Raw genomic sequence first — 13,265 nt, 5'->3', positions numbered from 1 at the left:
CCATCTCTCCCCCATCACCCCCCATCTCACCCCCATCTCACCCCCATCTCACCCCCATCTCACCCCACATCTGCCCCCCATCTCACCCCACATCACCCCACACCCTGCCCCCCATCTCACCCCCCATCTCACCCCCCATCTGACCCCCATCTCCCCCCATGGCAGTGATCCCCGCCGCCGACCTGTCGGAGCAGATCTCCAAGCATCCCCATCTCACCCCCATCTCACCCCATCTCACCCCACATCTCACCCCCCATCTCACCCCCCATCTCACCCCCGTCTCACCCCACATCACCCCCCATCTCACCCCACATCTCACCCCCATCTCATCCCCCATCTCACCCCACATCTGACCCCACATCTCAGCCCCCATCTCACCCCCATCTCACCCCCCATCACCCCTCCACATCACCCCCCATCTCACCCCATCTCACCCCCCATCTCTCCCCCATCTCACCCCCCATCTGACCCCCATCTCCCCCCATGGCAGTGATCCCCGCCGCCGACCTGTCGGAGCAGATCTCCACGGCGGGCACGGAGGCGTCGGGCACGGGGAACATGAAGTTCATGCTGAACGGGGCGCTGACCATCGGCACCATGGACGGAGCCAACGTGGAGATGGCCGAGGAGGCGGGCGAGGAAAACCTCTTCATCTTCGGGATGAGGGTGGAGGACGTGGAGCGGCTCGACCGCCAGGGGTCGGCAGTGGGGCCGGGGGGGGGGGGGGAGATCAGCTGGGGGTGGGAAGGGGGTGGGGGGCAGGGAGACATCGAGGTGTGGGGCGGGGAGACATAGAGGTGTGGGGCAGGGAGCCAGAGCCGTGTGTGGGGCAGGGGGTGTGGGGCAGGGAGACATAGATGTGTGGGGCAGGGATACAAAGTGTGATGTGTGGGGCAGGGAGGCATAGAGGTGTGGGGCAGGGAGACATAGAGGTGTGGGGTGTGGGGCAGGGAGACATCGAGGTGTGGGGCGGGGAGACATAGAGGTGTGGGGCAGGGAGCCATAGATGTGTGGGGCAGGGAGCCATAGAGGTGTGGGGCAGGGAGACATAGAGGTGTGGGGTGTGGGGTGTGGGGCAGGGAGACATAGATGTGTGGGGCAGGGATACAAAGTGTGATGTGTGGGGCAGGGAGGCATAGAGGTGTGGGGCAGGGAGACATAGAGGTGTGGGGTGTGGGGCAGGGAGACATCGAGGTGTGGGGCGGGGAGACATAGAGGTGTGGGGCAGGGAGCCATAGATGTGTGGGGCAGGGAGCCATAGAGGTGTGGGGCAGGGAGACATAGAGGTGTGGGGTGTGGGGTGTGGGGCAGGGAGACATAGATGTGTGGGGCAGGGATACAAAGTGTGATGTGTGGGGCAGGGAGGCATAGAGGTGTGGGGCAGGGAGACATAGAGGTGTGGGGTGTGGGGCAGGGAGACATCGAGGTGTGGGGCGGGGAGACATAGAGGTGTGGGGCAGGGAGACATAGATGTGTGGGGCAGGGAGACATAGATGTGTGGGGCAGGGAGACATAGAGGTGTGGGGTGTGGGGTGTGGGGCAGGGAGACATAGATGTGTGGGGCAGGGAGCCATACATGTGTGGGGCAGGGAGACATAGAGGTGTGGGGTGTGGGGCAGGGAGACATCGAGGTGTGGGGCAGGGATACAAAGTGTGATGTGTGGGGCAGGGAGACATAGAGTTGTGGGGCAGGGATACAAAGTGTGATGTGTGGGGCAGCGAGACATAGAGGTGTGGGGCAGGGAGCCATAGATGTGTGTGGGGCAGGAAGCCATAGATGTGTGGGGCAGGGAGACATAGATGTGTGGGGTGTGGGGTGTGGGGCAGGGGGTGTGGGGCAGGGAGACATAGATGTGTGGGGCAGGGAGACATAGAGGTGTGGGGCAGGGAGACATAGAGGTGTGGGGTGTGGGGCAGGGAGACATCGAGGTGTGGGGCGGGGAGACATAGAGGTGTGTGGGGCAGGGAGCCATAGATGTGTGGGGCAGGGAGCCATAGAGGTGTGGGGCAGGGATACAAAGTGTGATGTGTGGGGTGGGGGGTGTGGGGCCCCATCCATCCATCCCATAATAACCCCATATAACCCCACATAACCCCACGTAACCCCACATCTACACCCCATAATAACCCCATCCACCCCATAACCCCATCCATCCCATAATAACCCCTGGTATCTCATAATAACCCCATCCATCCCATAATAACCCCACATAACCCCACATAACCCCGTACATCCCATAATAACCCCACACATCCCATAATAACCCCATCCATCCCATAATAACCCCACATCTACACCCCATAATAACCCCATATAACCCCATGTAACCCCACCCATCCCATAATAACCCCATCCACCCCATAATAACCCCACACATCCATCCCATAATAACCCCATATAACCCCACATAACCCCACGTAACCCCACATCTACACCCCATAATAACCCCGTACATCCCATAATAACCTCACACACCCCATGTAACCCCATCCATCCCATAATAACCTCACATATACGCCCCATAATAACCCCATCCATCCCGTAATGAACCCATACACCCCATAATAACCCCATCCATCCCATAATAACCCCACATAACCCCATGTAACCCCATCCATCCCATAATAACCCCGTATACCCCATAATAACCCCATCCATCCCATAATAACCCCATATAACCCCACATAACCCCACATCTGCATCCCATAATAATCCCATCCATCCCATAATAACCCCACATCTACATCCCATAATAACCCCATACGCCCCATAATAACCCCATCCATCCCATAATAACCCCACACATACACTCCATAATAACCCCATATAACCCCACGTAACCCCACGTAACCCCACATCTACATCCCATAATAACCCCATCCACCCCATAACCCCATCCATCCCATAATAACCCCACATAACCCCATGTAACCCCATCCATCCCATAATAACCCCATACACCCCATAATAACCCCATCCATCCCATAATAACCCCATACACCCCATAATAACCCCACACACCCCATAATAACCCCATCCATCCCATAATAACCCCATACACCCCATAATAACCCCATCCATCCCATAATAACCCCACATCTACATCCCATAATGACCCCACGCATCCCATAATAACCCCACATAACCCCATATAACCCCACCCATCCCATAATAACCCCACACACCCCATAATAACCCCGTACATCCATCCCATAATAACCCCATCCACCCCATAATAACCCCACACACCCCATAATAACCCCCCCCGCACGCCCCATAGTAACCCCATGCGCATCCCACAATGCCCCGCGCAGGTACTGCGCCCGCGATTTCTACGAGCGGCTGCCGGAGCTGCGCACGGCCGTGGATCAGCTGAGCAGCGGCTTCTTCAGCCCGCGCCAGCCCGACCTCTTCCGGGACATCGTCAACATGCTCATGAACCACGACCGGTGCGCCGCGCTGCGGGGGGCGGGGCTTCGGGGGGGGGCGGGGTCTGGGGTGAGGGGGTGGGGCCTGGGTGGCTTCGGGGGCGGGGTCTGGGATGGGGGTGGGGCTTCGGGGTTGGGGTCTGGGTTGAGGGGGCGGGGTCTGGTTTGAGGGGGCGGGGCCTCGGTGGCTTCGAGGGCGGGGTCTGGGATGGGGGTGGGGCTTCGGGGTTGGGGTCTGGGTTGAGGGGGCGGGGCCTGGGTGGCTTCGAGGGCGGGGTCTGGGATGAGGGGGCGGGGCCACGGTGGCTTCGGGGTTGGGGTCTGGGTTGAGGGGGCGGGGTCAGGGGTGAGGGGGCGGGGCCTCGGTGGCTTCGAGGGCGGGGTCTGGGATGAGGGGGCGGGGCTTCGAGGATTGGGTCTGGGTTGAGGGGGCGGGGCCTGGGTGGCTTCGAGGGAGGGGTCTGGGATGGGGGTGGGGCTTCGGGGTTGGGGTCTGGGTTGAGGGGGCGGGGCCTCGGTGGCTTCGGGGTTGGGGTCTGGGTTGAGGGGGCGGGGTCTGGGGTGAGGGGGCGGGGCTTCGGTGGCTTCGAGGGCGGGGTATGGGATGGGGGTGGGGCTTCGGGGTTGGGGTCTGGGGTGAGGGGGCGGGGATTCGGTGAGTTCGGGGGCGGGGTCTGGGATGAGGGGGCGGGGCCTCGGTGGCTTCGAGGGCGGGGTCTGGGATGGGGGTGGGGCTTAGGGGTTGGGGTCTGGGTTGAGGGGGCGGGGTCTGGGATGAGGGGGCGGGGCCTCGGTGGCTTCGCGGGCAGGGTATGGGATGAGGGGGCAGGGCTTCGAGGATTGGGTCTGGGGTGAGGGGGCGGGGCCTGGGTGGCTTCGGGGGCGGGGTCTGGGATGGGGGTGGGGCTTCGGTGGCTTCGAGGGCGGGGTCTGGGTTGAGGGGGCGGGGTCAGGGGTGAGGGGGAGGGGATTCGGTGAGTTCGGGGGCGGGGTCTGGGATGAGGGGGCGGGGCCTCGGTGGCTTCGAGGGCGGGGTCTGGGATGAGGGGGCGGGGCTTCGAGGATTGGGTCTGGGTTGAGGGGGCGGGGCCTGGGTGGCTTCGAGGGCGGGGCCTGGGATGGGGGTGGGGCTTAGGGATTGGGGTCTGGGTTGAGGGGGCGGGGTCTGGGATGAGGGGGCGGGGCCTCGGTGGCTTCGCGGGCAGGGTATGGGATGAGGGGGCAGGGCTTCGAGGATTGGGTCTGGGGTGAGGGGGCGGGGCCTGGGCGGCTTCGAAGGCGGGGTCTGGGATGGGGGTGGGGCTTAGGGGGGTGGGGTCTGGGTTGAGGGGGCGGGGTCTGGGTTGAGGGGGCGGGGATTCGGTGACTTCGAGGGCGGGGTCTGGGACAAGGGGGCGGGGCCTCGGTGTCTTAGAGGGCGGGGTCTGGAATCCCATTATTGTGTTTCTGATCCCATTACGGGTTCTCGATCCCATTATTGTGTTTCTGATCACATTATGGCTTCCTGATCCCATTATGGCTTCCTGATCCCACTATTGGCTTCTCGATCCCATTATGGCTTCCTGATCCCATTATGGCTTCCCGATCCCATTATTGGGTTCCCAATCCCATTATTGTGTTTCTGATCCCATTACGGGTTCTCGATCCCATTATTGGGTTCCTGATCCCATTATTGGCTTCCCGATCCCATTATGGCTTCCCGATCCCATTATTGGGTTCCCGATCCCATTATTGTGTTTCTGATCCCATTATGGCTTCCTGATCCCATTATGGCTTCCTGATCCCACTATTGGCTTCCCGATCCCATTATGGCTTCCCGATCCCATTATTGGGTTCCCGATCCCATTATTGTGTTTCTGATCACATTATGGCTTCCTGATCCCATTATTGGGTTCCCGATCCCATTATTGGGTTCCCGATCCCATTATTGGCTTCCTGATCCCACTATTGGCTTCCTGATCCCATTATGGGTTCCCAGTCCCACTATTGGGTTCCCAATCCCATTATTGTGTTCCTGATCCCATTACGGGATCCCGATCCCATTATTGGGTTCCTGATCCCATTATTGGGTTCCTGATCCTACTGTGGGCTCCCAATCCCACTATTGGGTTCCTGACCCCATTATGGGTTCCTGATCCCATTATGGCTTCCTGATCCCACTATTGGGTTCCCGATCCCATTGTTGGGTTCCCAATCCCATTACAGGTTCCCAATCCCATTATGGCTTCCTGATCCCACTATTGGCTTCCTGATCCCATTATGGCTTCCTGATCCCATTATGGCTTCCCGATCCCATTATTGGGTTCCCGATCCCATTATGGCTTCCTGATCCCATTATTGGGTTCCCGATCCCATTATTGGGTTCCCGATCCCATTATTTGCTTCCTGATCCCATTATGGCTTCCTGATCCCATTATTGGGTTCCCGATCCCATTATTGGGTTCCCGATCCCATTATTGGCTTCCTGATCCCACTATTGGCTTCCTGATCCCATTATGGGTTCCCAGTCCCACTCTTGGGTTCCCAATCCCATTATTGCGTTCCCGATCCCATTCTGGGTTCCCCGACCCCACTGTTGTTCCCACCCCATAGCGCCGCCCCCTCTCTCCCCATTTTGGGGCATTTGGGGTCGCTGACCCCATAAAATCCCCCTTAGGTTTAAGGTTTTCGCCGACTACGAAGCGTACGTGAAATGCCAGGAGCGCGTCAGCGAGCTGTACAAGGTTTGTGGGGTTATGGGGTCGGGGGGGTTATGGGGTCAGGGGGGTTATGGGGTCGGGGGGTTATGGGGTCGGGGGGTTATAGGGTCATAGAGTTATGGGGTGATGGGGTTAGGGGGCTGTGGGGTTATGGGGTGTGGGGCTGCGGGGAGATGAGGTTGTGGGGTGAGGTTATGAGGTGGGGTTATGGGGTTATGGGGTGGGGTTATGGGGTTATGGGGTTATGGGGTGAGGTTATGGGGTGGTCTTTGCCCACTGATGGGGTTCTGACCCCACTGATGTAGCTGCGACCCCATGACGGTGGCTGTGACCCCATTACGGTGGCTCTGACCCCATTACAGTGGCTCTGACCCCATAATGATGGCTCTGACCCCAGTGATTTGCCTCTGACCCCATTACAGTGGCTCTGACCCCATTACGGTGGCTCTGACCCCATTACAGTGGCTCTGACCCCATTACGGTGGCTCTGACCCCATTACAGTGGCTCTGACCCCATAATGGTGGCTCTGACCCCAATGATTTGTCTCTGACCCCATTACAGTGGCTCTGACCCCATTACTGTGGCTCTGACCCCATTACAGTGGCTCTGACCCCATTATGATGGCTCTGACCCCATTACTGTGGCTGTGACCCCATTATGGTGGTTCTGATCCCATAATAGTGGTTCTGACCCCATTACAGTGGCTCTGACCCCATTACTGTGGCTCTGACCCCATTATGGTGGCTCTGACCCCATTACAGTGGCTCTGACCCCATTATGATGGCTCTGACCCCATTACTGTGGCTGTGACCCCATAATGGTGGCTCTGACCCCATAATGGTGGTTCTGACCCCATAACAATGGTTCTGACCCCATTACAGTGGCTCTGACCCCATTACAGTGGCTCTGACCCCATAATGGTGGCTCTGACCACAATGATTTGCCTCTGACCCCATAATGGTGGCTCTGACCCCATTACTGTGCTTCTGACCCCATTACAGTGGCTCTGACCCCATTACTGTGGCTCTGACCTCAGTGATTTGCCTCTGACCCCATTACTGTGCCTCTGACCCCATTACGGTGGCTCTGACCCCATAATGGTGGCTCTGACCCCATATCGCGGTGCTCTGACCCCATTGCTGAGCTCTGTCCCCATATCGCTGAGTTCTGACCCCATATCACTGCACTCTGACCCCATATCGCAGTGCTCTGACTCCATATCAGTGTGCTCTGACCCCATATCGCAGTGCTCTGACCCCATATTGCTGCGCTCTGACCCCATTGCTGAGCTCTGTCCCCATATCGCTGAGTTCTGACCCCACATCGCGGCGTTCTGACCCCATATCGCTGTGCTCTGACCCCACATCGCTGAGCTCTGACCCCATATCGCGGTGCTCTGACCCCATATCGCGGTGCTCTGACCCCATTGCTGAGCTCTGTCCCCATATCGCTGCGCTCTGACCCCATATCGCTGCGCTCTGACCCCGTATCGCTGAGTTCTGACCTCATATCACTGCACTCTGACCCCATATCGCGGTGCTCTGACCCCATATCAGTGTGCTCTGACCCCATATCAGTGTGCTCTGACCCCATATCGCTGTGCTCTGACCCCCTTGATGTGGCTCTGACCTCACATCGCTGAGCTCTCACCCCATATCGCGGTGCTCTGACCCCATATCGCGGTGTTCTGACCCCATATCAGTGTGCTCTGACCCCATATCGCTGTGCTCTGACCCCATTGCTGAGCTCTGTCCCCATATCGCTGCGCTCTGACCCCATATCGCTGATTTCTGACCCCACATCGCTGTGCTCTGACCCCATATCGCGGCGCTCTGACCCCATATCGCTGTGCTCTGACCCCATATCGCGGTGCTCTGTCCCCATATCGCTGATTTCTGACCCCACATCGCTGTGCTCTGACCCCATATCGCGGTGCTCTGACCCCATACCGCTGCGTTCTGACCCCATATCGCGGCGCTGTCGCGCAGGACTCCCGACAGTGGACCCGCACGGTGATCCGGAACATCGCGGCGGCCGGGAAATTCTCCAGCGACCGAACTATCGCTCAATACGCCCGCGAGATCTGGGGCACGGAGCCCACCCGCCACCGCATCCCCGCCCCCGACGAGCCCCGCCACTGACCGCCCCACAGCGCCCCATAGCGCCCCATAGCGCCCTACGGAGCCACGTGTCACCCCATAGCGCCCCATGTCTCCCCACAGCGCCTCCTGTCACCCCATAGCGCCTCATGTCACCCCATAGCACCCCATAGTACCCTACGGCGCCACATGTCACCCCATAGCACCCCACATCTCCCCACAGCGCCTCCTGTCACCCCATAGCGCCCCATAGCGCCTCGTGTCACCCCATAGCGCCCCATAGCACCCTACGGCGCCACATGTCACCCCATAGCACCCCATAGCGCCTCATAGCGCCCTACAGCACCCCATGTCACCCCATAGAGCCTCATGTCACCCCATAGCACCCCATGTCACCCCATGTCACCCCACAGCACCTCATGTCACCCCATATCACGTCATGTTGCCCCATAGCACCCCATATCGCCCCCATATTGTCTCATGTCACCCCATATCGTCCTATATTGCCCCATGTCACCCCATATCACCCCACATCACCCCATATTGTCTCATGTCACCCCATATCACCCCATATCGCCTCGTGTCGCCCCGTATCGCCTCGTGTCACCCCATATCGCCCCATATCGCCCCACTGCGTGACCCACAGCGACCCACTGCACCCCATAGCGCCTCGTGTTGCCCCACATCTCCCCACAACAATGAGCCAGTGCACCCCATATCGCCCCACAGCACCCCATATCGCCCTATATCTCCCCATATCGCCCCATATCGCCCTATACCGCCCTATATCACCCCATATCGCCCTATATCACTCCGTATCGCTCTATGTCACCCTATATCGCCCCATATCGCCCTATACCGCCCTATATCTCCCCATATCGCCCCATATCGCCCTATATCGCCCTATACCGCCCTATATCACCCCATATCGCCCTATATCACCCCATATCACTCTATGTCACCCTATATCACCCCATATCGCCCTATATCACCCCATATCACCCTATATCGCCCCATATCTCCCCATATCGCCCTATACCACCTTATATCACCCCATATCGCCCTATATCACTCCATATCACTCTATGTCACCCTATATCGCCCCATATTGCCCCATATCACCCCATATCGCCCTATATCACCCCATAGCACCCCATATCGCCCCATAGCACCCCACAGCTGACAAAAACCCCACAGCAGCGGCGCCGTGTCGCTGTGGGGCGCGGGTGGGGGGGGGGGGTTGAGGAGGGGGGGTCCGGGGGGGGGGACCTCGTTGTGCCGACCCCAAAAATAAAGGGAGAAACGCTGCGCAGTGTCACTGTGTGTGGGGCCGGGGGGGGGCAGTGGGGTGGGGGGCGGGGGTTTGGGGTGGGGGTTTGGGGTGGGGGATCAATAGGGGAAAATATGGAGCACCAGAGGGAGAGCAAAAACCCCATTGTGATGACAGGGGCCCCATAGAGACCCAGAGATGCCCTTAGACCCCATAAGGCCCCACAGGGACCCATAGATATCCTTAAACCCCATAAAGTCCCATAGGGACCCCATAGATGCCTTTAGACCCCATAAAGCCCCATATGGACCCCATAGATGCCTTTAGACCCCATAAAGCCCCATAGAGACCCCATAGGTACCTTTAGACCCCATAAAGACCCATAGGGACCCCATAGCGCCCCATAGATACCTTTAGACCCCATAAAGCCCCATAGGGACCCCATAGATACCCTTAGACCCCATAAAGCCTGATAGGGACCCATAGATACCTTTAGACCCCATAGAACCCAATAGCGACCCCATAGATACCTTTAGACCCCATAAAGACCCATAGGGACCCCATAGCGCCCCATAGATACCTTTAGACCCCATAAAGCCCCATAGGGACCCCATAGATGCCTTTAGACCCCATAAAGCCCCATAGAGACCCCATAGGTACCTTTAGACCCCATAAAGACCCATAGGGACCCCATAGCGCCCCATAGGGACCCCATAGATGCCTTTAGACCCCATAAAGCCCCATAGAGACCCCATAGGTACCTTTAGACCCCATAAAGACCCATAGGGACCCCATAGCGCCCCATAGATACCTTTAGACCCCATAAAGCCCCATAGGGACCCCATAGATACCCTTAGACCCCATAAAGCCTGATAGGGACCCCATAGATACCCTTAGACCCCATAAAGACCCATAGAGACCCCATAGATACCTCTAGACCCCATAGAGCCCCATAGGGACCAATAGATGCCCTTAGACCTCATAAAGCCCCATAGGGACCCCATAGATACCCTTAGACCCCATAGCGCCCCATAGGGACTCATAGATACCTTTAGACCCCATAGAAACCAATAATGACCCCAAAGACACCTTCAGACCCCGTAAAGACCCATAGGGACCCCATAGTGACCCATAAATTCCTTAAAACCCCATAGAGACCCATAGGGACTCATAGATACCCTTAGACCCCATAAAGACCCATAGGAACCCCATAGTGCCCCATAGATACCTTTAGACCCCATAAAGACCCATAGGGACCCATAGATAACTTTAGACCCCATAAAGCCCCATAGGGACCCCATAGATACCCTTAGACCCCATAAAGCCTGATAGGGACCCATAGATACCTTTAGACCCCATAGAACCCAATAGCGACCCCATAGATACCTTTAGACCCCATAAAGACCCATAGGGACCCATAGCGCCCCATAGGGACCCATAGATAACTTTAGACCCCATAAAACCCCATAGGAACCCCATAGTGCCCTATAGATACCTTTAGACCCCATAAAGACCAATAGGGACCCCATAGATACCCTTAGACCCCATAAAGCCCCATAGAGACCCCATAGATACCTCTAGACCCCATAGAGCCCCATAGGGACCAATAGATGCCCTTAGACCCCATAAAGCCCCATAGGGACCCCATAGATGCATTTAGACCCCATAGAACCCATTAGGGACCCCATAGATAACCTTAGTCCCCATAGAGCCCCATAGGGACCCCATAGATGCCTTTAGACCCCATAAAGACCCATAGGGACCCCATAGTGACCCATAAATTCCTTAAAATCCCATAAAGTCCCATAGGGACCCATAGATTCCTTTAGACCCCATAAAGCCCCATAGAGACCCCATAGATACCTTTAGACCCCATAAAGCCCCATAGGAACCCATAGATATCTTTAGACCCCATAAAGCCCCATAGGGACCCCATAGATGCATTTAGACCCCATAGAACCCATTAGGGACCCCATAGATACCTTTAGACCCCATAAAACCCCATAGGGACCCATAGATACCTTTAGACCCCATAAAGCCCCATAGGGACCCCATAGATGCATTTAGACCCCATAGAACCCATTAGGGACCCCATAGATAACCTTAGTCCCCATAAAGCCCCATAGGGACCCCATAGTGACCCATAAATTCCTTAAAACCCCATAGAGCCCCATAGGGACGCCATAAATACCTTTAGACCCCATAAAATCCCATATGGACCCATGGATATCCTTAGAGCCCATAAAGTCCCATAGGGACCCCATAGATGCATTTAGACCCCATAGAACCCATTAGGGACCCCATAGATAACCTTAGTCCCCATAGAGCCCCATAGGGACCCCATAGATGCCTTTAGACCCCATAAAGACCCATAGGGACCCCATAGTGACCCATAAATTCCTTAAAATCCCATAAAGTCCCATAGGGACCCATAGATTCCTTTAGACCCCATAAAGCCCCATAGAGACCCCATAGATACCTTTAGACCCCATAAAGCCCCATAGGAACCCATAGATATCTTTAGACCCCATAAAGCCCCATAGGGACCCCATAGATGCATTTAGACCCCATAGAACCCATTAGGGACCCCATAGATACCTTTAGACCCCATAAAACCCCATAGGGACCCATAGATACCTTTAGACCCCATAAAGCCCCATAGGGACCCCATAGATGCATTTAGACCCCATAGAACCCATTAGGGACCCCATAGATAACCTTAGTCCCCATAAAGCCCCATAGGGACCCCATAGTGACCCATAAATTCCTTAAAACCCCATAGAGCCCCATAGGGACGCCATAAATACCTTTAGACCCCATAAAATCCCATATGGACCCATGGATATCCTTAGAGCCCATAAAGTCCCATAGGGACCCATAGATAACTTTAGACCCCATAAAGCCCCATAGGGACCCCATAGTGACCCATAAATTCCTTAAAACCCCATAGAGACCCATAGGGACTTATAGATACCCTTAGACCCCATAAAGTCCCATAGGGACCCCATAGATACCTTTAGACCCCATAGAACCCAATAGCGACCCCATAGATACCTTTAGACCCCATAAAACCCCATAGGGACCCATAGATGTCTTTAGACCCCATAAAGCCCCATAGGGACCCCATAGATGTCTTTAGACCCCATAAAGCCCCATAGGGACCCCAAAGATACCTTTAGACCCCATAAAACCCCATAGTGCCCCACAGATACCCTTAGAACACATAGCGCCCCATAGGGACCCCATAAATACCTTTAGACCCCATAAAGCCCCATAGGGACCCCATAGATACCTTTAGACCCCATAGAACCCAATAGCGACCCCATAGATACCTTTAGACCCCATAGAACCCAATAGCGACCCCATACATACCTTTAGACCCCATAAGGCCCCATAGGGACTCATAGATGCATTTAGACCCCATAAAGCCCCATAGGGACCCCATAAATACCTTTAGAACCCATAGAACCCAATAGCGACCCCCATAGATACCTTTAGACCCCATAAAGCCCCATAGAGACCCCATAGATACGCTTTAGACCCCATAAAGTCCCATAGGAACCCCATAGATACCTTTAGACCCCATAGAGCCCCATAGGGACCAATAGATGCCCTTAGACCCCATAAAGACCCATAGGGACCCCATAGTGCCCCATAGATACCTGTGAACCCCATAGAACCCAATAGCTACCCCATAGATACCCTCAGACCCCATAAAGCCCCATGGGGACCCCATAGTACCCCATAGATGCCCCTAGATCCGTTAG

At 56.4% G+C, this 13,265-nt stretch overlaps 1 protein-coding gene and 1 long non-coding RNA gene across 6 annotated transcripts in view; both read left to right on the top strand.

Annotated features, from left to right (window-relative positions):
- The window catches only part of PYGM (glycogen phosphorylase, muscle associated), a 58,980-nt gene extending 49,444 nt beyond the window's left edge, over positions 1-9,536 (top strand). The window contains exons 17-20 of the mRNA XM_090129692.1: positions 491-698; positions 3,316-3,450; positions 6,086-6,152; positions 8,118-9,536. Of these exons, the coding sequence (XP_089985818.1) occupies positions 491-698; positions 3,316-3,450; positions 6,086-6,152; positions 8,118-8,270 (563 nt within the window). The 3' untranslated portion in view covers positions 8,271-9,536. The remainder of the gene's footprint in view (positions 1-490; positions 699-3,315; positions 3,451-6,085; positions 6,153-8,117) is intronic.
- Positions 751-3,274, top strand: LOC149913480 (uncharacterized). Of its 5 annotated transcripts, none has more exons than XR_016461238.1 (3): positions 751-932; positions 963-1,816; positions 2,001-3,274. It is a non-coding gene; the product is annotated as an uncharacterized LOC149913480 (long non-coding RNA). The 5 variants fall into 5 exon arrangements; XR_016461241.1 differs by having other exon boundaries at positions 751-934; positions 986-1,816; XR_016461240.1 differs by having other exon boundaries at positions 751-1,054; positions 1,165-1,816.
- Positions 9,537-13,265: the final 3,729 nt, after the last annotated feature.

Source organism: Phasianus colchicus, chromosome 37 (assembly GCF_987193195.1).
Source record: "Phasianus colchicus chromosome 37, bPhaCol1.hap1.1, whole genome shotgun sequence".
In the NCBI taxonomy this organism is placed as follows: Eukaryota; Metazoa; Chordata; class Aves; order Galliformes; family Phasianidae; genus Phasianus; species Phasianus colchicus.
This window is presented reverse-complemented; position numbering and strand designations above follow the sequence as displayed.